The 25,009-nt window shown below is 53.8% G+C and overlaps 1 protein-coding gene across 7 annotated transcripts in view; it reads left to right on the top strand.

The window, feature by feature from the left end:
- The first annotated feature begins 226 nt into the window (after nucleotides 1–226).
- The window catches only part of Myrf (myelin regulatory factor), a 32,562-nt gene continuing 7,779 nt past the window's right edge, over nucleotides 227–25,009 (top strand). For 4 of the 7 annotated variants that reach the window (XM_076917095.1, XM_034518843.2, XM_034518838.2 and 1 more), the window contains exons 1-17: nucleotides 228–443; nucleotides 12,170–12,257; nucleotides 12,361–12,624; nucleotides 15,823–15,884; nucleotides 16,688–16,967; nucleotides 17,764–18,014; nucleotides 18,091–18,214; nucleotides 19,884–20,079; nucleotides 21,374–21,450; nucleotides 21,620–21,730; nucleotides 22,113–22,203; nucleotides 22,550–22,750; nucleotides 22,955–23,066; nucleotides 23,485–23,594; nucleotides 24,228–24,388; nucleotides 24,468–24,540; nucleotides 24,790–24,878. In XM_076917095.1, the coding sequence (XP_076773210.1) occupies nucleotides 398–443; nucleotides 12,170–12,257; nucleotides 12,361–12,624; nucleotides 15,823–15,884; nucleotides 16,688–16,967; nucleotides 17,764–18,014; nucleotides 18,091–18,214; nucleotides 19,884–20,079; nucleotides 21,374–21,450; nucleotides 21,620–21,730; nucleotides 22,113–22,203; nucleotides 22,550–22,750; nucleotides 22,955–23,066; nucleotides 23,485–23,594; nucleotides 24,228–24,388; nucleotides 24,468–24,540; nucleotides 24,790–24,878 (2,336 nt within the window). In that variant the 5' untranslated portion in view covers nucleotides 228–397. Of the gene's footprint in view, nucleotides 444–12,169; nucleotides 12,258–12,360; nucleotides 12,625–15,822; nucleotides 15,885–15,919; nucleotides 16,148–16,687; nucleotides 16,968–17,763; nucleotides 18,015–18,090; nucleotides 18,215–19,883; nucleotides 20,080–21,373; nucleotides 21,451–21,619; nucleotides 21,731–22,112; nucleotides 22,204–22,549; nucleotides 22,751–22,954; nucleotides 23,067–23,484; nucleotides 23,595–24,227; nucleotides 24,389–24,467; nucleotides 24,541–24,789; nucleotides 24,879–25,009 lie in introns of those variants that run through there. The other 3 variants (XM_076917097.1, XM_076917102.1, XM_076917109.1) reach the window with 3 other exon arrangements.

Genomic DNA, 25,009 nt, shown 5'->3' with positions numbered 1-25,009 from the left:
ATCTCTGAGATCTGGTTCTGAAAACCGTCAGATTCATAGTCTGGAACCCTACCTATCCCGGAAAAGAGTGAAAAGCGACTGATCCCACCGACTTTAGGGCAAGGCAGTACCCAGGACACCACTGCCGCGTCGAGCGCCCCCTGCAGGCGACGCGGTGCCCTGCTATCCGAGGTTGCGGCTCTGGGCGTACCGCCAGAGGGCGCTAAGGGCGGCGGGCGGGGCGCGGGGCAGGCGGAGGCCGGGCTAGGGCTGCGGGTAGCGAGCGTGAGGAGAGCCTGGCCGGACTGTACCGGGAGCCCAGCCGGGATTGTCGCGCGGGCCGCGCCGGCAATGCCGCGCCCCCGGGCCAGGCTGTAGCGGGGCTGCGGCCGGAGCGCACGCGCGGGGCAGGCGGGCCATGGAGGTGGTGGACGAGACCGAAGCGCTGCAGCGCTTCTTCGAAGGTGAGAGACCTCGGGGCTAGCTGGGCGGTCAACCTCCTGCTCTGGGATAGGCCAGCCGAACTCCCTGAGGATAGGACTCCCGTGGGGTTCCCACCATGCAAGGACCCCCAGAAAGCCTCCTTTTAGTCAGGGACTCTACTCCATCCAGACTGGCAACAGTGAGGTGAATGGCTTCGAGATTGGGAATCTCTAGGAGGTGTCTGCCCACGCCCGTTGGACTTGGGTTTCCCTAATCGACCTCCAACACTCAACTTCCTTGGGGATGGGTTCCCTTCCGTGCTCGGGCCTCCTCCTTGAAGCCTTTCGGGTCCTGCAGTCCCCCTGAATGGTGATACTCCAATCTTCAGCACACTTCTGTAGTCTGAGGACGCTGTACTCTCCATTCATGCCAGCCTCCTACTCCATCTATCCTGGGACTTCCCTCTTTACTTAAGGCTGGGACCCCTGAGCCTGGCTTACCTCCTAGGAGCAGGGACTTCCTGACTGTGCTTCTTGGAGGTTGAGACATCCTTGGAGACTGTCACCTGTCTTAGGCAATACTGCTTCCTCCACTAATTCTCCTTTAAGCAGCTACTGCTTTCTTAGCTGGGGCAGGACCCTCCTATTTAGTATGCTTTCCTGGAGATGGAACCCTCTTGAAGTTGGCTGACATCTCTGCAACCAGCTAACTCTGCCCTAGGAGACTTCCAATGCTGTAAATGGTACCCCACCAGCCCTATGAGGCACCTCAGGGTTGGGTCCCTCACACCTGACCCAGGAGCTGACCTGGACCCCCTCATCTTGACCTGAACTTCTCCAGTAGGATCTGTGTATGTCCATATATATATATATATATATATAGTTTTTCCCCCCTCAACCCTGGATTGATTTTAGAGTCTGGTCCTAGTCTAAATACTGCCTCAGCTTTTCCTGAACAGCCCCTGCCCCTCCCCCCTGAAAGCTGGGTTCAGGAGGGAAGGGACTGGAGGGGGGGAGGGGAAGTGCAGGCTGACATCTCCCAGCCTGCTGGGTTTCTCAGACCTTACTGGAGCATGAGGCCAGGGACTTGAGCCCCTTTTGTATCTATCCCCCACTATGTTGAGAGTCTCTTCCCTGCCTTACCCTCTTCCTAGTCCTTAAGCTAACATCTTGCTTCTAAGTACTGGAAGAGGCTTCCATGAGCAGAACCTGTTGCCCTAGACATACCAGGCTGGGACTGTGAGGTGCTGGATGGAAATCAAGACCCAAGTTTAAAACCCAGTGCCCAGTTCCTGCGAGATTTCCCCACGTAAGAGGAGGACTTTATTTGTTTCACTTTCTGTGACTTGGGGAACCACAGAATGGACTTTTGTCTGCACCTACTTGCTGAGCAGCCCAGGAGAGGACAGCCCCAAGTCTCAGCTAATTTCACTCTAGGATGCTGAACACCCGGGCAGAACAAGTCTTGAAGCCCCAAAATGCTAGGCTTGGACTAGATTCAGCGATCAAGTCTGAGGCAGCTATGCTGTTTGAGGATGCTAGACAGCACCCCTCAGTCCCAGGAGCTCCCTGGGAGCTTCCCAATGTTGTGCAACAGGTTAAGAGTGAGTAAAGGCCCTAGGAGAGGAGAGAAGTCAGTGGTCCTTGTTGGGTACAAGCACTGATTGGGGGTGTCTTGTGCCTGCTTGGTGCCCCTAGTGACCCATGAACCAGGACTCCTTGATTTCTGTAGGTATCCCTAAGTTCTCTCCCCTCACCCCACCCCCACCTGGGCTCTGGGCACAGGGGTGGGCCTAATTGGCCTGGGCTCTTCACTTCTGAGCCAAACTTTCCCTCCTGGCCTGGGGGGGGGGGTGGATGGAAGGCTGACGCCACAGCTTAGCCATGCAGCTGCCTGGCAGGGAGGCTGTGCTGCTCCCTCCAGAGAGATAAGAGGAGACTCAAGAATGTCTGTGGGGAGCAGGCGGGGTGTGGGGCCTGCTCTGGAGGGCCAGGTTTCAGCAGTCTTTCAGAGCCTGGGAATAGGGGCAGGGTGGGTGGACACCTGGTTCAAGTCCTGTAAGGTTGTCTATGAGGGAAAGACCTTGGCAGGGAATCCACTGGGGTGGTGAGATGGATGTTCTCGCGTAAGGTGAAGGACCGGACGGAGTGAGCACAGAGCAATGGTGTGCTCACAAACATGAGTGTGCCCTACTAGGAAGTGTGAAACCTTGTTTTAGGGATGCTGATGAGCCCCTGGTGACAGTGTATGCCCTCACACTCAAATATCGGCCCTTGAGTCCTCATCCAGATTCCCACATGGCCCTCAGCCATTCTCTCTAGGCAGTGGGTAGAAATCTCCATGATTTGGGTTCTGGACTGGGAGACAGATTGTTCTTGCTGAAGGAGAAAGAGTCTCTTCTATCATGGCTCCCACTAGTTCAGCATACAGGGGCATGTCCTGCCCTGCTCTTGGTGGATAGTGAGACTGGGGGCTAAGGCGCTTTGGGCCTTTGGTGGGAGGCTGGGACAGAGCGTCCCCCTCGAGGCTGGTACAGCTGGGTCCCCGTGACTGCCCAGTTAATCCCCTGGAGATAGGCACTAGCAGTCCAGAGTGGAAGGCACAAGGCCTGTAGAGAGTGGACCCTCCAGACAGGATGCATTGGCTCCCAGCAGGTAACTGGGTATAGGGGATGGTATATTTCTCTTCCCCTGATTAGTGGGGGCCTTGTTCTCTTAGAGCCAAGTCAGGGATGAAGCAGAACCATGTTCAGAGGACTTGACCAAGACCTCAAAAGGCTGATGCATGCTGGGACACTGAGAGCTGTGAGCCTAAGCAGCGTCTCCCTGTGATTTTTTTCTCTCTCACCTGTCACACAGAAGTCAGTGGCAGAGGTCTCCATTGGTGCCCCCAGCTCTGATGAGCCTTCTGTCCCAATCCTGGGAAGGGGGCATTTTAGAGTATGAACAGAGGATTCTGGGTGGAGGTTGTGCTGATGGTAATGCTAGCAGTTCATGTTGCTTAGCTAGTGTTCCCCAAAACAGTTTTATGTAGGAGTAGTTTGGATACTGAAGGGATTGGGTCTCCAGCAAGTTTTGAATAGCCCACTAAAGGTTTGAGGGCTGATACGGGCCTTGGAAGCCTCCAGGGCTGGAGGAGGAGGCCTGAGTTTCACTCTTTTTGCACCCTGGGGGACCCTGGATTGGTACCTTCCTATTTTACTGGTAGGGTAAGTCAGTAGGGGCTGCTGCTGCTTCTCCTCCTCCTCTTCTTCCTCTTTCTCCTCCTCTTTCTCTTTCTCCTCCTCCTTCTCTTTCTCCTCCTCCTTCTTTTAGACTGGGTTTCTCTGTTCATCCCTGGATATCCTAGAACTCACTCAGTAGAGCCGGCTGTCCTCAAACTTACAGAGATCCACCTGCCTCTGTCTCCCAAGAGCTGGGTGGGATTAAAGGCATTCACCACCACCACCCAGTTTAGAGTAAGAGCTTCTAATTGAACCATTCTTAGGCAACTAACAAACACTAATTCATGCTTTATGATGGGATGCACAAGGTAGACAGGGTTTTGGGTGGTAGGAGGAAGAGAGGATGGGAATGGACCCATTTCTTAGGGGCCAAAACTGAGGCTCTGAGAGACAAGGTTAGCTGGGTGGCAATCTAAGCTGACTACAGTTTCCAGCTTTCTCCTCTGCCATCAAGGAGAAGCAACCACTTAGGGATAGCATCCTTCATCCCTTCCAGAGGGCAGGAGTCTTATGTGGATGCTACCTGGTAACTCAGGAGGGAAGACACCACCCACCATCTGCATAGCTGGGCTGTGAGATGGGGGTGGCTCTATGGCCTCTGTTACCTGTCTATCACTGGTGATGCACCCAGGAGCTGGTAGATAGGGAGGTACCCTATGTAAACTTCCCTGGAGAAGAGACAAGAGGCCTCCTGGGTCCACCTGGAACCCACCCCCAACTCCACCGAGCACTTGGCTACCCACCCCCAGTCCCACAAGATTTCTGTCCCAGCCTCAGTAGCTATAGTGAGTTGATGGCTAGGCCCACCCTTTAGGCCCTGAGCCAGGTAGGAGGGGAGAGATAATAGAGGGTCTGACTCATCCCTATTTCCCCATGCCTATCCCAACCACACAACACTGGGCAGGCAGGAAGTGCTCCCTGCCGATGAAGACCATGATTGATTGATCCATGTATATGTAAAGGAGCCTGGGGGGGGAGGGGTCATAGAAAGCCACTCTCTGGGTGTGGTTGAGATCATATCAGGGATCAGGAGAGTTGGTTACCAGTCCCTTGGCCTTAGGCCTTTCCTGAATCTGGGGATACCAGACTGAATAGAGTACCCCTTGAGGCCTTAGGCAGGGCCAAAAAGTCTATTTGGTGACAGACTATTCTGGGTAGAATGGCAAATCCCTAGGAGACCTGCTCGGATAACTCTCAAAGGGTTACAGCTCTGGGGGTTGGGGGGTGGGGTTGGGGGCTGGCAGCAGAGGCTACTGGGTAACCACCAAGCTATGCTGTTGATTGGCTGTTGCCCTCGGACTTTGCCCTCCCTGATAAGAACAAAGCAGAAATCATTAACTGGATTATTAACTAGGGTGGCCCCGCCCTGAGTAGGCAGCCTGCCTTCCCTTCCTCCTGCTCGTGAACTAGGTCTCAGGCATCCCACTGTACCTCAGTTTCCCTCATTTCAAAGTCTCTAGCCATTATCACTGGGTGTCGGTGGCCCACTGATCAGGAGCTGGGATAGTTGATTCCAGGATTTTGTGTACACACTAATAGGCAGAGGGAGCTACAGTTAACCCTCTTATCCACATGGCCTGTCTCTTGGGTTTGTCAGTACAGTTGGCTGGGGTCTTGTCTCAGCTGTCAAAAGGCCACACAACTGGACTAGTTAATGGTCACCTCTCAGATCTTCTGTGGGATTGGGTAAGATAGTGCCTGTGAAAGGGCCTCAGGACAGTGCCCTGCTTGTAAACCGCTCCATGAATGCCAGCCCTATTTAACCTACCTCCCATAGTCTTGCACAGCCCCTTTGCATGGCCTAGGATAGGTGGCATGTACCCATTTTCAGGATTGTTGATCCACTCGTCCAGTCTTAGACTTGGGTTTATATTTGACAGCTGGTGCTGTGTGCTTTGAGAAAGACCCTTACCCTCTCTGGGATCCTCACTCTAGGAGAATGGCAGAGTGTATTCTGTGTACCAGCAACTGTACTGTGATAGGCCTAGCTTTGCTTCTTCTGGTGTCACATCTTGGTCACACCAGTTATGTCTGCCTCCTCCTCCATCTCAGAGATGTGGAACTTGTTCCCTGGAACAGAAAGGAACTTGACTGCCCTTGATCTTTGCGTTTAGAGCATCCTAGCTAGAGTATTCTACAGATGTGCAGTCCTCACTGCAGTGGGAAGATAGTTTGTACAGCCTCTTTCCAAGAGGGAGGTGCTGAAGGTGATGTACCATGTTCATGCAGGTAGCCACAGGAGCAGGAATGGGATTCTCTGGCCACAGTTGGAGCCCTTCTAGGGTAGGTAGGGAAGGGGATCTCATTGCATACTGAGGGACCTGACCTGCCGATAGCCTTGAAAAATGTCCATCCAGACCTTGGTCTTTCTGAAGCACACAGCCCTCGTTTGAATGATGCAGGCTACAGGGTGTCATCAGGGAGACCCAAAGAGTACTGAGTGGAAGGGGGACAATGGGGAAACGGCAGAACAGGGAAGCGCCTGGGTGGGACATAGTTGGCTCCAGAACCCCCATTGGCTTGTATGAAACTCAGCCTGTCCATGTGCCTGGTGCCCTGCCTTTCTTTTACTTCTAGCAGGGTTTGTGGCCTCTAAACTATCCACCAAGGGAGGCAAGCAGCTGCCTTTTGGGGGGACTTGGGCCTGTGACGTGAATTTGTTTAGTCCTAACTGCGGCTGATGGAAGGGTCTGACTTTCGACTGTGGGAGATAGGAGGATAGAAAAGGGCAGAAGCTTGTGCTGGGGAACCCTGACTCAGGAATGTGTGTCTTGGGAGAGGCAGTAGTGGAGCTTGCTTTGGGCCAGTCTTGTTTGTGTGTGTGAGCTCTTGAAGCCATGCCTGGGAAGTACGCTGAGAAGTGAACTTGGACAAATAGGCTTGTGCCAAAGGCTTTGTGACTGCCGCCTTGCACCTTTGAAACTGTAGCAAAAGGGCTGCGGCTGTCGCATAGCTGGTAGAGTGTTTAGCTGGCATGCACGCGCTGTCCCAGCAAATCCTTAAGTCCAAGCACAGTTCCCTTCCAGTTCCACACCAGAAACAGAAGAGTCCCCTGTACCTCCCCTCCCCCCGCACCCTGCCTTCAGAGAATCCAGGGGATCCAGACTCTGAGCTACCCTTGAGCTATAGCTGCATCCTCTCCTGGTCCCCAAACAACCATCACCTTCCACTTAGGATAACCCAATCTGAGCTCAGCACCAAGATGTTCCTGAAGCTAACCAATCTGGAGCTGGTTCCTAGGAAGCCCACACTGTTCTAAGAGACTTGCTCTTTAGTTTGGGGCACAAGGCTCTATCTAACTCTACGGGCAAAGAGAACCCCACCTGGTGTCTTTGACCTTTTCTCTCAAGAAGCAGGGTGGACCCGCCACAAACACTGTGGGAGGATCCTGCAGCCCCAGAGCTTGGATCTCGATCAAGTACTCCTGTTGATCTGTGTTAACACGCTGGCAGGTCCCTTGGGAGTACACTCCAAAGGACTGGCAGCACACATAGTACATTCTACAGGGGCTCCTTCATTCATTCAGGAAGGTTTCCTCAAGCCCCCACTGTGCATTAAGCCCAGTGCTAGTGTTTAGTGACAAGAGACATAAACCTGCCATGTGCATTTGACATCGTAAAGGACAAAATCAATTGACAAGGTAATACACACACACACACACACACACACACACACACACACACCTTTCATACAGGGTCTCTTGTAGCTCAGGCTGGTCTTGAACTTAGTATGTTCTGAGGGCTAGATTTACAGGCATAATCTACCATGCCTACTTATTTGGTGCTGTGGATCAGACCATCAGACCACAGTGTCTCTTCTGAGTCTCTGGTGAGCAACTGGGAGGGCCACAGACAGCCATGACTTAGGCTTGAGAATTTGCTAGGACTAGCTAGAGCTGCATTGCTCTCGGGTGTGGCTGCTGGACCCAAACTGACTGAGAACCTGATGCAGCAATGCAGAGCTGCTTGCACATCCAAGCTGCAGGCATTCAATTGAGAGTCGCAACTGGAAGCTTGACCAGGGCCAGCAAGCAGCTTTGGGTATCAGTGAAGATAGAATGTCTAGGTCAGAGAACTGTAACAACCCACTGTGCCTTGCCGACATGTGGACTGATTGGAGCTTGTAGCTTAGTTCACCCTCTGAGACAGACCATAGATAGCATTGGAGGTCCTCTGTGGCCAGATGACTGGGAAAGACCCCAGTCTACACCAGAGCAGGCTGGGAGGGAGGCACAGAAGGCATCACTACTGGGGTATGCTGGAGAAGCAGACCAGTACTGGTCGCACACCTGGAGGGACTTAGGGGCAGTCAGGGGCCTTCAGAAACTCAAAGGTACAGAAGATCTCAAAGGCACCAGGAAATACCCACTAGTGAAGCAGAGGCAGGAGGGCAGGAATGGAGTGGGGACACTTGAAATGGAAGAACAGGATGCTATGCTGACCAAGGGATAGCTTTCTGGGGCGCTACCATGTACACTCGGTAGAAAAGGATGCTGAGGTCTGCAAGGTCAAGGTGTTACAATGCAATTAAGCTGAGGCCCATGATGGCATCCAGGCCTCTCAGAGGATCACAAGAATGCCAAGGTGACAAGCATGGGACAGCCAAGGTACTCTCAGATTCAGACACCTGAGGTTGACACTCAGGGCCTTCAGGCCTGGTGCCCTGGCCACCCTGAGTTCAGATCAGCCCACCCTGTTCATGGCCACGTGGCTGACGGGATTTCCGCCATGTTTGGGGTATGAATTGACAAGTACTCCATTGACGGGGAAGGGGAGGGGGTAGGCAGGGCACAAGACTCCCACTGTGTTGTGTCTCCACCCTCCCCACCCGCCAGGACAATGGCCTAGACTCAGCCAGCAGCCACAGCTGTGGGGGGCAGGGGATGAAAAGGGGGACAGGGACGGGAGGGGTCCAGGGTGGAGGGACCACCTGGGTCACCACTGCCTGCTGCACCTGGCTTGGGTGTTCTGGTCCCCCTTGATGAGTGGTCTTAAAAGAAGGAGGAGAAAAGAGGAAACACAGTTTTCCCACAGCCTGGACACTGGCCTGCCTGAGAAGCAACAGCCTCTTCTGAGTCTGGCTCTTGTTTCAAGCAGGTAATAAAGGCCCTAATTAGTGTGGTGCCCCTGGGGGCGCCTCTGCAGGACAATGTGGGATCTGGAGAGGCCCTGTCTAACCTGGCCTGTAGGTCCTGCCCAAAGTCTCCAAGCCTGGCAAAGCCACCTCTAGTCCCTGGCTCATCATCTTGTTCATTCATTTATTCTGTGGTTATTGATTATGACTATGGTATACTGGGATCCTTAACATGGCGGAGAGCCATAGCCCAGTCCCTGCCCTGGAACTATAGGCGATATATCCACTCCCAGCTGCAGTCTCTTCATCTGTACAATAGAGGACATCTGCCTCATAGGAGAGATGCTCTTTAGAATGTGGAAGTCAGTCTGTGGGCACTCACCTTTCTCAGGGAGGTGTGAGCCAGCCAGCTGAGAAGGTAGACAGCCTAACAGGAAAGTACTTAAGAGGACAAAAGAAGAGTTATGAAGGTCACTTGGGTTGGGGGTTGGGTTGGATAATAGAAACTTGCAAAAGAATAGGAATTAGCTTTCTCTGGTAGAGGCAACAGCATATGCAAAGTCCCTGTGGGTGGCATGTTTGTCCCTTACCGGAAGGAAGCAGGAACTGGGCTGAAGAGAGCCCCACAGGGGAGGAGGCATAGGGGAAGCAGATACTGTCAGGCTTTTTGAAGGAGCTCTGGATTTATTGTTTGCTGGGAGAATTTGTTGGAGGGTTTGGGGAGGAGGACAGATACTGATTGGTGACACTGGGGTACAACTCCCTGACTGGTGGCAGACCAGGGCTCACTCTCCAGGTGGTCTTGAGGATTAGAGAGGGGACTGCGATGCTGCCTTCAGTCTACAGCCTGGCAGGCACTCTTCACTGGGATCCAGTGCTCCTCGGTTCTTTAGGCAGTGAGGCAGCACTCCTATAGTATACCTTGAGGATTGTGCCCTCAAGATCCCCAGGCCCCTGCAAGCCTCCATGACACAGATCTCTATTGTAGGTCAGGACCCCTGCATGGAGCCTGGGCAGTGTGGGGAGAAGACAAGGCTTGTGGGGAGAAGGAGGTGGGGGGTCCTGCATGCCTCAGGAAGCCTCAGCTTCTCCCCCTCCAGAGCCTTAGACTCACCTCACTCTGCCATCAGCCTCTGTCCTCCCCCCTCCGTCCTCTCGGACCCTGGCACGAGAGGGTCCCTCCTCCCCTAGCCACATCTGGTTCTTGTTAGGGTCTCCCAGGATGCCTGGGCCTGAAGGCCCCATCCCCCGGGGGAGGTGGACAGCAGGATTAGGGGCGATTAGGAGTGCTCCTGGCCAGGGAAGGAGGAGCCCAAGAGGAGGGGTGAGGGTGGTTATAAACAGCAGCCCATGACCGCATCAGCCCATCACTCACCCAAGGTGCCAAGTTCAGTCTCAAAAACCTGCAGCTTCAACAGCTGGGGCAGTGTGGGGGTGGGGCTCTAGGCTCTCCTCCTTTCTTCCCCAGAAATCTTTAGCAATGCTGTGGGCCAGGGACCAGGCTGGGGGGGGGGGGGGATATGGGGTGGGGGGAGATACAGAAACAGCAACTACACCTTTCTCCCTGGGATCAGATTGTCAGATTGGCTCGGTTTCCTGTGTGGCTTTGGAGTGAGGAGCGAAGTTTCTGAACAGTAGAGACAGAGGTAGTAGCACCCAGTTCATGGGAATGGTTGAACGGTAAAATGCCGTGTGTCAATACTTAAGCAGTACCTTGCCTGAGCACGAGTCTCCGTCATTGTCACCAGCATAGTGTGAATTCAGAAGGGCTGCTAGGCACTTCTTTATGACCTGCCATCGCCAACAATGTCCTTTTCCTTGTATGATGGGTTAGTAGGATTTAGTGACACAATATGTGTGAAGTTGGCAGAATGCCTCATATATAGTAAACTGGGTGATGAGTGTGGCACACAGTAGGCTCTCAATTCCTGGAATCTGTGACTACTAGAAACAGGTGAGGTGGGGTCGGAACTTGGGCAGACAGACTGACCATGTACATGTGCTCTGACCACAGAGCATGGCCAGCAAAACCATTCCTGGTGGGTGGGTGCCCTCTGTTCTCAGCTGGAGTGAGCCAGGGTAGGGGGGTCAGCAAGGGGCACAGGCAGCGTGTGACTCCTAGGAAGGCTTAGCCGCTCACGCTCATTAATTCATTAATCACCTAAGTGCGGCTCAGCATTCTTCAAATGCCAGACTGGGGCCAGGGAGGGGCCTGGGCTGGGGGCTCAGAGACCCCAGGGTGCTAGGGTTCTGGGGGTGAAAACAACCCCTCCATTTGCAGGGCTCCCACTGTGTGCTGGGCACTTTATGATCTATAGCTTTGCAGCCATCACAGCTGCTCCATGATGCAGCCGCTCACTCCCACTTTCCTAAGAAGGATACTGAAGCCCAAGGAAGGGATGGCCTGCTTGAGGTCACACAGCAGGAGTGGCTGAGTTGGGTGGGATTTGTCCCTCACCAGTCTGAGCCCTGTTCCCAAGACTCCCCAGAGGAAGGACTCAAGGTGGCAGTCCAGGATTTGAGGCTTTAGACTAGAGTCTAGGGGGTCCTTCCTGCCTCAGTGGAGCTGGCCAGCCCGAATCTGCAGTGTGGGTGGGGTGTCCTCCATTATCAGGGTTGACGCATCTCTCGCGTCAGCCCCCTTATCAGTTCTAGCTCTGGCTACCCCCCTCCTTGCCCCACAAGGTGACCCTGGGAGAAGAAACCACCCCCCCCCACACACACACACCTTCTTCCTTGCCGTGACCAGGAGCCCTGGACTGCCTTTCCTTTGTCTTTCCTCCCCAAGGGCCCCAGCGAAGGGCCCTGGAGAGGATATCAAGTAAGCAGGTGGAGGGTGGAGGAGCCAAGTTCTGGTCACTATTTCATCCTCTGTCTCCTCTGGAGTGTTGGGCCTGAGCACCCCATCAGAGGCAGCCGGCCTAGCCACCAGAGATGGGCCTTACTGACGCTATTGATCTTGGTCTCAGGCTCTCCCTGAAGCTGGTGCCTGGGGTTGAGTGATTCCTTGACTTCTGGGCCCCAGGATGTGTGTTTTGCACAGCCAGGCCTCATGCTTCTATGTGCTCAAGGCTGGGTCTCCTGGGCAGAAAAGTCATTCTGGGTCCAAGTGGTCCATTCTGGGGTGGTGTGACCTTGCTTGCTTCTTGGAACACTCTGTAAGATAAAAGGACAGATGAGAGGGAGAGAGATGATCCTGTCATATAGCTAAAGAAAGGACAAGAGTGGCTTCTCTTGTTCCCAAACGCATACACTGGGCTATTGACCACCTGGCCTGGGAAACTGAGGATATCCTTGAGGTTTGTGGATAGGCGTTACTTTTGGAGGGGTATTAGGGGTGTACAGTGAAGGGCCCTGCACAGAGGAGAGCTGGGTCAAAGGTTTCAGAGGCCTAGCTTGAGGAAGGGTGCTGGGCCCTAGGTCTGGGGTCTTCAGGGAGCTGTTTCAAGCCCAGCTGTCCCTGCTTTTCAGGCCATGACATCAGCGGTGCCCTGGAGCCCTCCAATATAGACACCAGCATCCTGGAGGAGTACATTGGCAAAGAGGACGCCTCTGATCTGTGAGTCACCTCATCTGAGACCTCTGGGCAGTTCCCTGAGGGAGGGACGGAACTTCCCCTCAGGCCTGGGGACCTGGGGGCTGAGCTCCTCCATTCCCCACAGCTGCTTCCCTGAGATCTCTGCACCAGCCAGCACTGCCTCCTTTCCCCACGGGCCACCCGCCATTCCCGGCTCCAGCGGGCTCCACCATCTGAGCCCCACTGGGAGCGGACCATCCCCTGGGCGCCATGGCCCCCTCCCACCCCCGACCTACGGCACCCCACTCAACTGCAACAACAACAACGGCATGGGCACCGCCCCCAAGCCCTTCCTAGGGGGCTCTGGGCCTCCCATCAAGGCAGAGCCCAAGGCTCCCTATGCCCCAGGGTGAGTGGGGGCAGGGAGTGGGTGGGGACAAAATTTAGGGGCACAGTGGCCACTGTCCAGCAGATGTTGGCCTGTGGACTCCGTGGGAAGGACTTAAACGTCAGACTCCCTTATGGGTAGGTTCAGATAGGGGTGACACCAGGCTGATAGGAGATTTCCATGCTTTGTTGTGAGGCAGTGAGCAGCCAATCAGGGTTCAGAGGAGGACTGTGACAGTGTAGTGCTAGAGAAGTCTCAAAACAAAATAGGGACAGAAGAAGAGAGGCTTGGGGCCCCAACTGCCACTCATAGGAATCCCACCCCATGTATGCACACTCATGGGGTGTTCAAACACACTCCCATGTTTCATCTACCCATGGAACAGTTAGCCGACAATTTCTGTATCCAGAGAGTTGACAGTACCTCAGGTATGGCCGTGCCTTGTGGAGCCAAGGTCAGTTACATCCTCAGGAGGCTTCTTCCTGACAGGATCCCTCATCTCTCTGAGACCACACTGATATCCTGACCTGGGGCTGATCCTGTGCCTGGCTTTGACCACCTGCAGCCATAACACAGCCAGCCTCCAGACCCTGGGGTTCTCAGCCTTTCTAATGCTGTGACCCTTTAATACAGTTCTTCATGTATGGTGACCCCCCCATTATAATTATTTTTGTTGCTACGTTATAACAGTAATTTTGCTACTATTATGAATTTTAATGTAAATATCTGATATGCAGGATATCTGATATGTGACCCCTGTGGCTCATAAAGGGGTCGGGCCCCACAGGTTGAGAACCACTGTTCCAGAGCGTGTTCAAGAAGAAGTACCCAGAGCCAGGGTTCACCAGGCTCTCCACAGACCTCAGTAAACCAGGGCAGAAGTCTTGTCTTAAGATACAATAAAGCTACAGGATGCACAGATAACGCAGTGTCCAGCAGTCTGGCATCAGTCAGGGTCTCCCATTTGTCAGCCTGTGGGCTTGGTGACACATGACCTCTGCCAGAGGCTGGGTTTCCTCACCTGTAAAATGAACTTCACATTCATGGTGGACATTAAGTGGTAGAAAGCAGAGAGGAAGTTTTGGGTAGACACTCAACATTGTGACCAGGGACTCCTGAGTACCTGGCTTACAGTGACCATACTGGAGGCCAGGCACACGGTGCCAGGGGCAAACCTTGGTTGCTTAAGGGTGTCTCTAAAAGTCAAGCTGCCTGAGGGTGGAGGGGACATAGCTTAGGTTTAGCAGGCACAAGTGAGCTCCTTGGCCTTTTCCTGAACCAGCTCCTGGTGGCCCTGGTAGGGCTTGTCCAGAGTCTAGGTGTCCTGGTCTAGGCTTTGTTCTAAGTGATAAACAAGACAGACATATGCCTGCCCCATCATGGGTGACAAGAGAGCTATAGACGCATCCCAGGGCTGAGGGCGCTGCTCAGTGGTAAAGTACCTTCTAGAGAGTGCAAGGATCTAGATTCCCGCTCCAGCACTGTACAAAGTAAAATAATTCACTCCAAAGAGGAAATAACCAGTGAGAATATGAAAGAATGCAGGGTCATGTGGCTGGGACATTTGATGGCAGGGACTAGAGGGTGTGAGAGACCTTGACCTATTGGAGGAACCCAAGAACACGGTTAGGAAAGGAGTGGCCGGAGCAGGTGGGGGATGGACAGAGCTGGGTCAGCCCAGCTGGGTCAGGGACTGAGGCCACAGCCATGGGGAAGAGGCTCTATCCGTGTTATTCTTAGCAAACCTTGTTTTAGAGGCCACTTTTTTTTTTTTTTTTTTTTTTTTTTTTTTTTTTTTTTTTTTGAGATAGGGTTTCTCTGTGTATCCCTGGCTGTCTTGGAACTCAGTCTGTAGACCAGGCTGGCCTCGAACTTAGAGATCTGCCTCTGCCTCCCAAGTGCTGGGATTAAAGGTGGCTTAGGTTTAGGCTGAGGCTAAGGGTTTACATTTTCTGTTTGTGGTTCTAAGGCTTGAACCCATGAGCTCTTCATGTATGTAGGCAGGCACTCAACTGCCAAACTACATCCTAGGTCCTTTTTTCACTCTGTGTGTGTGTGTGTTTATATTTTTATTAATTAACTATTTTATGTGCACTGGTATTTTGCTTGCATGTATGCTTCTGTGAGGGTGTCAGATCTTAGAGTCACAGACAGTTGTGAGCTGCCATGTGCATGTTGAGAATTGAGAATTGAACCCAGGTCCTCTGCAAGAGTGTTTAGTGCTCTTGACTGCTGAGCCATCTCTATAGCCTCCCTTCTTTTCACTTTTTGAGACCATGTTTTACTAGCCCAGGGAGGCCTTGAACTTGTGGTCCTCAGTCTTGAGTCTTCTGAGTAGCTTGAGGTACATGTCTGCACCAGATTCAGTGTCCTTATTCTTGAACCAATTTCAGAGATGTAGTGAGCCCTCCACAAGTAGGGGAGGAGGTGGGAAGAAGTGGCCACGGTTTGTCCAGGGATGCAGTATAATTCTGCAGTCAGAGATGGAATGTCTCCATGATGACCCTGGAGCCTTTCTGGTGGTACCTGGGCATAGTGGAGGGGAGCCTCTCCAGATGTGGAGATGAGAGATGACCAAAAGTTAGGTCTCTAGGCAGCCACAATCTCTCTCTGGGCAAGTACATGTTTTGTACAGGACGTGTTGACCTCTGGGCTTGAGTTTGTTCTTTTGCCTGAACCACTGATAAAATAAAACTTGCAAGAAAGAAAAAAAAAAAGAGTCCAGGCCCAGAAATACTGGCTCTCTGCCCAGTCCACACCTGCCTCTGGCAAGGCAGCTCCTGGTGACCCACTGAACCTCCTCAGACCCAGCCCCCGGGTCCTAGGATTTCCAGGAAGCTGGAAGCTTCAGTGGGTGTCTAATAGAGGCAGAGGCCTAGCTCCTCATTCTAGGGGAGGAGGGTCTCCCAATCCCAGTGCCATCACCAGAGGCCTGACCACTGGCCTACAAATAACCATTATTAGGTCTGGGGATCCAGGACAGAATCTTGAAGTCCTTCACCCACAATTAAACCCTGGATTCTGCCAGGGTTCTAGGATAAGTGGGCAGAGGTACCCTGGGGTAGATGTGAGGAGATTTCAATGGCCTCAATCTCTGGCATGGGATAGGGGCAGTGGGGTCTTTGCAACCTTGCCCACCAGAGGAGCTGCCTGGCCTGAGGGTTGGGTCTGGGGGTTCAGCTGCTGGCCCAACCTTTTCCCTCCTCCGGCCCCCTGCAGCACACTGCCAGACTCGCCCCCAGACTCAGGCTCTGAGGCCTACTCCCCTCAGCAGGTGAATGGTGAGTCCAGCGGGCAGCGCCACCCTCCCCCTCTGGGTTTGGGCAAGTGGTTGGTGCAGCCTTATCAGGGAGAGAGGGAGGAGGGAGGGAGGGGGCCAGCGGCTGCCCAACGGATCAGATTATCGCTGGTCAAATATTCCTCGACGCTGGCTATTGTTCCCCAATGGGCGGGTGGGGAGCCCGGTCCTGCCTCAGAGTAAGTGTCCCTGCTGGTGATGCCACCGTCTGGCCCCCCTGCACCATCATGGACGCGCCCTTTGGCGGTAAGTGGACAGCTGAGGAAGGCTGCGGCTGGGCCCACCTTTACAGGGTGCCGAGGGGCCCAATGGCCCCCATGTGGCCAAGAGTAGAATGATCGTGGGCACACTGAAGAGGGGTCAAGAGTTCTGTTTATCCTACTAAAACATCCCTGGAATGCTTCCTGAGGAACAAAGAGAGAGCTGCAGCCCCCTCAGGCTGGGGTACTGGCCCCTGGAACTGGGAGTGGAGCTGCTAGAGGGAGGAGGCTGGGTGGGGGACTGGGCTGGGGTCTCCAGGAGACTCTTCAGGCTTCAAAGGAGTTAGAGACTGGGGAATCTTCTGAGGGGCTTCACCCAAACAGCCTAGGGGAAAGAGTTGGCTAGAATGAATAGCCGCCTCTCTCGAAGAGTCTTGCTTCCCTGCTCAGGTTCTAGCTGGCTGCCCCGTCTCTCCACCCAGCCTCTGGCATGTCTCAGGAGGGCTAGATGCAGGAGACTGTGCCTAGGAAACCAAAGTTTTGGGTGAGGCACGTCTCTGACTCCTGTCCCCCGTCTCTTCCTCAGACCCCCATCTTCTGCGCACCATAACCCCGGAGACTCTGTGCCACGTGGGAGTTCCTTCCCGCCTGGAACACCCGCCCCCACCTCCAGCCCACTTGCCAGCCCCACCACCACCCCCGCCTCCCCCACCTCACTACCCTGTCCTGCAACGGGACCTCTACATGAAGGCTGAGCCCCCTGTACCCCCTTATGCTGCCATGGGGCCGGGTCTGGTGCCCCCTGAGCTCCACCACACCCAGCAGACCCAAGTGCTACACCAGCTGCTGCAACAGCATGGAGCTGAGTAAGGCTTGGGTAGAGCCTCCTTGGTAGGAAGGTGGGGTGGAAGTCAGGGCATCAAGGGAGGGGGAGTGACCGGAGAGAAAAACAGAGGCCCTACAGGAACGATGCTTTGAGGGCCTATAGCCATAGCTGATTGGTGACAGCTACCTCATTCATAGATGGGTAAAGGGAAGTTCTAAGAAAGGAAAATAGTTTCCCCAGGTAATGGATTAGGAAAAGGCAGAGCCAAGACTTTGAACCTGGAACTGAATTCTTAATACAGACTGCAATGCTTTTCTGCCCACTTACTGAAATCCTTAGGGTTTTGTTTGTTTGTTTGTTTGTTTTTTGTTATTGTTTTTTAAAAGATGTTATTTACTTTATGTATGTGAGTACACTGTAGCTGTCTTCAGACACACCAGAAAAGGACATCAGATCCCATTACAGATGGTTGCGAGCCACCATGTGGTTGCTGGGAATTGAACTCAGGACCTTTGGAAGAGCAGTCAGTGCTCTTAACCACGGAGCCATCTCTTCGGCCTAGTGAAATTCTGAAGGTTTCTATGTGAAAGCACATACTAATCAAGTGTGACCCCTCCACAGGGTTAAGACTGTGGCAAAGACAAAGAACTGAATGCGGAGTGACAGGCTAGATAGAGTACAAGGGAGGCACCTGAGGGCCTCCTGTAGGAAGTATCTTCCTGGCTGGGCGTTGTCTTCTAAAATGGTGCTGAGGGGAAAGGAGTGGGCACTGCATAGGAGAAGAGGGCTCAGGGAGAGAGGGCCAGCCCCCATGCCACTCACCTCTGCCCCCTCAGGCTCCCTCCACACCCCTCTAAGAAGAGGAAGCACTCTGAATCACCCCCCAACACCCTCAATGCCCAAATGCTGAATGGAATGATCAAGCAGGAGCCTGGGACTGTCACAGCCTTGCCCCCACACCCTGCCAGAGCCCCATCTCCTCCATGGCCTCCTCAGGGCCCACTCTCACCTGGCACTGGCTCCTTGCCCCTCAGCATTGCCCGAGCCCAGACTCCACCTTGGCACCCACCTGGTGCACCCTCCCCAGGTAGGTGACTGACTGACCATTGATGCTGGGGACTGGAGCCCTAGGCCTAGATCTCACCAGTGTTCCATCCCTCCAGGCCTCCTGCAGGACAGTGATAGCCTCAGTGGCTCCTATTTGGACCCCAACTACCAATCCATCAAATGGCAGCCGCATCAGCAGAACAAGTGGGCGACCCTGTATGACGCTAACTACAAGGAGCTGTGAGTGACCCGTGCCACCTAGCCACCTCATCTTGGGACAGCTCAGGACCCTCTTGAGCTCCTGGGTCAGGGCATGGAAGGAGTCTGGGTATAAAAGAATCACATTTGACAGAAGAGTCAACAAGCTCAGGGAAGAATTAGGCCCAGGGCTCAGGCTTCAGGGCCTCTGGTCAGCCTAAGTCTCTCTTAAAGTAGTGGTAGCTTCCAGGGAGGGGTGTGGGAGCCAAGTCAGGAGGAAGTGGGCGGATGCATGTTTTCTGACCCCTCCTTTATGTTCTCCTACATTCCAGGAAGGTAGCCTGAAGTTTATAGCAAAAGCTGGACCCTTACAGCAGCCCCCTCCCTGTGGAGGGAGGAGGGGCAGGGGGAGCTGGGGGTGTGGCTGCCCAGGCTGTTCCTAGTCCCTCTTCAACACCACATAGATCTAGCTTCCCAGGCCCCAGAAGCCCAGTGGGGACCACTCTCCTTTCCCCCCTAGAAGGCCACTGGGTGTCTCAGGGTGACTTCTCCAACTGTACTTTGGACTTAGCCAAGAATGAACTAGGTGACTGGGGCTGGGGCTGAGACAGATGACCTGAAGTGGGTGCCCTGAGCTGTGGAGCATCTCTCCAGTGGCTCCCAGGCTGGGGTACCCAGTTGTGTTGGCAGCTAAAGTGATAAAGAAGGCATTTATGGGATCCAGTCCCTATGGTCTAGAGAGAGCCCTCTATTCACACCTCCATAATCCTTGGGCACCTTGCTATCTCCCCACTTAGGCCCCAAAGCCAGAGAGCTAGCAGCAGAGGTTTGCAGTGTGACCCAGGAATTTTCCGGTACTTTCTTAGATCAGACAGATGGATGGGCCCTTTAAGGAAAGAACGAATGAGACCAGACCTTCCCTTAGAACTTGCTCTTGAGTGGGGAAGCATTCTCCCTGTCCAGCTTTCTGTGGGTGGGCACTAATACTTGTGTGCCCAGCAGGGAACCTCTGATGCATGGTAACCTAGGGGAGAATGAGACAAGTCATAAGTCAACAAGTGCTCTCTTTACTGACCCTGGAGGTGCCCTAAAGGCTCCAGACACTGTCTCAGTGACAGATGGCAAGCTTCAGCTGTTCCTGAGGGGGAGGTCAGAAACCAGAAGTACTCCCCTGACTCTGGGGCAGTTGGGGGAGTCAGAATGAGGGCACTGGGGGGCCTTGAGCAAGGAGGTGGGCCAGGTTGGGTCAGGGTGGGCCCAAGGCAGAGCTGGCTCCTGGTTCCACCGTTTCCATGGCAACCAGCTGTCAGGCACAGTGAGACTCTACAGATGCAGGTCCTCATCCCATCTCCCACAAGGGAGGGGGCTTCAAGGAGTGTGTGAGAAGTGGTTAAGGGTACTAAATAATGGTAAAGGCCCTCCTCTGGAGTCCCCTCAGTTCTGGTGGGCCTTCAGAGTCTTGTCTTGCTTCCTTCCTCCCAGCACAGAACAATGGGAGTCCCCAGGCGCATAATGAAAAATCTGTGCAGCTCCTCTTCTAGGCTTAGTTTCCATGCTCGGAATAGAGATTGACCCCTTGGGGTTTGGGGATCTTGGGGGCTACAGCATAAGTAATGGGACTGGAGTGTGAGCCTGTGGAAGGAAGCAATATTTCATCTTCAGCCTGGGGGACTCTAGTGAGTCTCCCTCCCTTTTCCCTTCCCACCTTCAGGCCTATGCTCACCTATCGCGTGGACGCTGACAAGGGCTTCAACTTTTCCGTGGGTGACGATGCTTTTGTGTGCCAGAAGAAGAACCACTTCCAGGTGACCGTGTACATCGGCATGCTGGGTGAGCCCAAGTATGTCAAGACGCCAGAAGGCCTCAAGCCCCTGGACTGCTTCTATCTGAAGCTGCATGGAGTGAAGGCAGGTTTGGGGTTAGTCTTGAAGTGGAAAGCAGGAGGGCCAGGGAACTCCAAGATGCAAGTGATGAGGGAAGACCCCACAGCTGTATTCCACCGCTGGCCCACCCCTCTTCCTCTTCTAGTGCCTGCCACCTAGCTGTAGGGTTGCTTGGACCTCAGCATCTTCCTTATATGCTGCTTCCCTTTCCACTCCATACCCCAAGTCTTCATCTCCAATCCAATAGCCCTTTCCTGGCCCTCTCACTGATGCCTCAGCTCTCAGATCCAAGTCAAACTCCCTGCCACTTGTTCCTCTCCCCTGACCCATCTCAGGTTCCTGGCTACTCAAGCCATATATCTAAAGGCCCTCCTACCCTCAGCTTGTCATACACATGGCTCTGTTTGGAGGCTCTGGAATAGCCCTTGTCTCCTCCTCTTGCCTCCTCCCTTTGGCCTGAGTCACCTCCATCCCATGTCTGAATGTTCAGTCAACTTCTATTCTGCCCCTAATCCCTGCAACATATGTGGTCGTAATATACCCCTTCCTCCCAAGACTCCAGTGTCTTCCCAGCAAAGCCACCATGTCCTCTAAGTTGCACCCACAGGGGTCTTAGAAATCACCAGCCGTTCACTCCAATCCTGTGCATGCTGTGTCCCACACTTGCAATCCTTTAATGCCTTCCTAGGTCCCATCCCAGCACCCTCTCCCATTTCTCTTGTCTGGTTCATTCTGATGTCCCTCTGGGAAACCTGCCCCGAGGCCCTTTGTGACTGAGGGATTCCATAGCACAGCCACTGGAGCTCAGGAGCTCCCGGGGACAAGACCAGATTTCTTCACAGGCTGGGCCTGGCATGGCTCAGCCGGTGTTTCTGAGGAGATGAGAGGCTGTGTGTATGTGAGAGTGTCTGGGATGTACTCTCTCTCTCTCTCTCTCTCTCTCTGTGTGTGTGTGTGTGTGTGTGTATAGGCTGGCTGTAAGTGAGAAGAGAGTACAGGTATGGGTATGATTGTAAGCTAACTGGAAAATGTGGGCATGCATGGAGAAATTAGGGAGTCAAATATTACTGTGATGTGAGGCCATCACAGAGGTGCCAGCAATCACCATGCCGAAGTAGGGGAAGCAATGAACTGTGAGCTGACCAAAGGCTATGTGTGCCCTTGAAATAGCTTGGGAGTGTGGGGTGTGGATGTGGAGACCCCTGAGTTTGGAAGGAAGTGAGGTGGAATTATGCTGTGTACCAGGCTGAAGGGGGTGAAGGAGGAAGACCAGGTGGGGAACCTTGTCCTGAAGTGCCCTCGGCCCATTCCTCTCTAGCTAGAGGCCCTGAACCAGTCTATCAACATTGAGCAGTCACAGTCAGACAGAAGCAAGAGGCCCTTCAACCCTGTCACGTGAGTATCCAGCCCTGTGGGGTGGTGCCTGGAAGGGCCCATGTTAGAACTGGCCCAGAAGCTGGGGAGACAGGCAAGCACCCACGGTGCCCTTGGCCTGCGTTGTTCTGCAGCACGGCTCCTGGCAGCCTTATTTTCTACTCCTGAGCACTCTGCCCATTCTCTGTAGGGTCAATCTTCCCCCTGAGCAAGTCACAAAGGTGACCGTGGGGCGGCTCCATTTCAGTGAGACCACTGCCAACAACATGCGCAAGAAGGGCAAGCCCAACCCTGACCAGAGGTGAGCAGGCTGGACACAGGAGTCCCTCCTTTCTGAGGAGCAGGGTCAAAAAAGAGCCTCCATGGAGCATGCCAGTCCCAAGTCCACAGATGGCCAGTTTCCCAGAGGAGGAACCTGAGGTTCAAATTATTTAGCAGATTTAGGGACTCAGTCACAGAAGACTGGCTTTTGAGCTTAAAAACAGTTCTGGGGCTCCTAGTGGTGGACCCAGGGAGGGATTCTGCCCCCTAGTGGAGGCTCATGTTTCTCCTCCGTGGGATACTGTGATAACTCCACATCCCGGAGGTGCAATGACAGAGTGGGGCTTCGTACCCCGACATCTGGGCCAGAGAGGATGGCTAGGGGCACCCCTGAGTGTTACTGAGTCCCCGGTGTGTCCCAGGTATTTCATGCTGGTGGTGGCCCTCCAGGCACATGCACAGAACCAGAACTACACACTGGCAGCCCAGATCTCGGAGCGTATCATTGTGCGGGTAAGAGTCGTCTCTCCCCAGGGGCAATGTCCAATAGCTTCAGGAAAAATACTATGGAGCGGAGTTGGGTTGCAGGCAGCACTTGCTGGACAGTGGCCGTGTGGCCTTGGGCTTTGTCATCCTGCCTAGGCTTTAGGGCCTTCTTCACTGTAAAGCATGAAGGTGGATCACACCTAGTAGCCTGCTGGGTCTACAGGTGACTCAATGTTATCACAATGGACAGTTTATTGGACATGGTGGGGTAATAAGAGTTGACTGGCCTAGGTATTCCTGGGGTTTCCCCTTTGCTCAGGGCCCTAAAGTTTCCCCTAACCCACAAGACTGATTCAGACCCAACTTGCCGTAGGCCTCTAACCCAGGCCAGTTTGAAAGTGACAGTGATGTGCTATGGCAACGGGCACAGCTGCCAGATACTGTCTTCCACCATGGCCGTGTGGGCATCAACACCGACCGGCCAGATGAAGCATTGGTTGTACATGGCAATGTCAAGGTCATGGGATCTCTCATGCACCCTTCAGATTTGCGGGCCAAGGAGCACGTGCAGGAGGTAGGGACAAGGTCCTGGCTGAGGGGCAGTGCTGTGGGTGATAAATAGGACCATTGGGAAGGACCAGGGTGCCAGGGTAGGGGTAGGGGGCCTGGCTTTGTATTTTTGTATCAGAGTCTCCCTTCTGCACTGCAGCCCTTGAGGCCTGCTCTGCATGACTGCAGGAGGTGAGGAGGGTTCAGTCTTGGCCCTATCCCCTGGTAGGTGGACACCACTGAGCAGCTGAAGAGGATCTCTCAGATGCGGCTGGTGCACTACAGATACAAGCCTGAGTTCGCTGCTAGCGCAGGCATTGAAGCCACCACACCGGAGACAGGTAGAGATAGATGTACCTTTGTCCTTAAGCTTTGGCCAGTCTGTCCTGTCTCCTGGAACCTGTTCCTAGAAACCCCAGCATTGACCTTTGGAGCTCCACCCTCTGAAATATTGACCCTTTGGGGTTGCACCTCCGCTCTTGGAATATCATGCTTCCCAGGTCCTTGAGTCCCTATCCCTGGACTCATCATCCTAGGAGTCACTTGGCCTGAAGTCTTTATCACACAGCATTCAGAGATTCTGCATCGTCTTGGAACACCCTTGAGGTTCCCCTAGGATCCTACCCACCCAACAAATCCCACATCTTGATCTGAGAAAGTTCCTACTTCAGGGCTCCTTAAAACTCAGTGCTCAAGTACTTCTCCAGAAAGCTATGAGCAGGACCTCCGACCACACACCCTTGACTTGTCCCTCCCCAGGTGTCATTGCCCAGGAAGTGAAGGAGATCCTACCTGAAGCTGTGAAGGACACAGGGGATGTAGTCTTTGCCAATGGGAAAACCATAGAGAACTTCCTTGTAGTGAACAAGGTCAGTTATGGGAAACTGAATGGGACTCTGGGTCAGAGGGCCTGGCCAGCTGGTGGCCCTGGCTGGTAGCGGGAAGAAGGGACAGATTTCCTCCTACTACCTCCAAGAAGCCCTCCCCACCATACAGGAAGGGGGTCAGTGTTCAAGATGGAGAGGTAAGTTAACCACTAGAGGCTGTTTGGTACAGGGCAAGGTGGATCCCACTGAGGTTGCACTCCCTCCACCCCCATCAGTTAAAAGAGGGTAACAAGATGTCACCTTTCTGTGGCTCAAAGATGTGGCCTATTATGAAGATGACATTTGTACTCAGTGACACAAACCTTGTATACATGCACTTAGAAACAGACACATGACTTATTTTCACCTACCTGAGAGAGTAGGTCCAAGGGATGAAGCTCTGACTTGAGGGAGGAGGTAAGGCTGTGTAGGTAGACACTTAGCCTAGGCTAGGGGCAGCAGACATGCTGTGTGAGCCAGAATTTGCCTAGAGCAGAGGGCACCGTCAGGCGGGAATATTTCTAGGGTCTCTGTTGGCTGTGGAGAATGGGGATTCTGCTCCGGCCCCATCCAGACTGCAGCCTGGAAGCTTCTTTAGCTAATAGTGCCCTCAAGGCTGTTGTTGCCCCGGGGCAGGAGCGGATCTTCATGGAGAATGTGGGGGCTGTGAAGGAGTTATGCAAGCTGACAGACAACCTGGAGACCCGCATTGACGAGCTAGAGCGCTGGAGCCACAAGCTAGCCAAGCTGCGGCGCCTCGACAGCCTCAAGTCAACGGGCAGCTCAGGCGCTTTCAGGTGCGGGCACTGGGTGGGATTGTGGGGCAGGAGAGACCTCCTTCTGGAAAGCATTCTGATCCCTGTCCTCTTATCGCAGCCATGCAGGGAGCCAGTTTAGCCGGGCAGGCAGTGTTCCCCACAAAAAGAGGCCCCCTAAACTGGCCAATAAGGTGAGGTTGTGCAGGGTTGGAAGGCTTCCTTGTCTCTCATAGTCTTTCCTTCCCAGCTTGCACCTCCCCAACCTCACCGACTCCAGCTCTAACCCCTCCCTTTTCCCCTCTTGACCTTGTAGCCCTTCCAGCCCTCTTCTGCTTCCTCCCTCAGACCATAAAGAATGGGGGTGAGGGTGGGGGCCGGGCAAGGAAGTCGGCATCCTAAATCCACCGTCTTCTGCTGTGTTCTTTCTTCTTGGTCCCCAGTCATCACCAGTGGTCCCAGACCAGGCCTGCATCAGTCAACGCTTTCTGCAGGGAACTATCATTGCTCTGGTGGTGGTCATGGCCTTCAGGTGACTTGTCATTTAGGTTCTGGGAGGCTGGTTTAGAGAATAGAGCTACCCAGTGAGTCAGATGCGTCTGAGGGTCTAAGCTCTGGAGTTTGGGGAAGAAAATGGAGTGGGGATCAAGCAGCTGAGGTTAG

Source organism: Arvicanthis niloticus, chromosome 1 (assembly GCF_011762505.2).
Source record: "Arvicanthis niloticus isolate mArvNil1 chromosome 1, mArvNil1.pat.X, whole genome shotgun sequence".
Taxonomy (NCBI): Eukaryota; Metazoa; Chordata; class Mammalia; order Rodentia; family Muridae; genus Arvicanthis; species Arvicanthis niloticus.
This window is presented reverse-complemented; position numbering and strand designations above follow the sequence as displayed.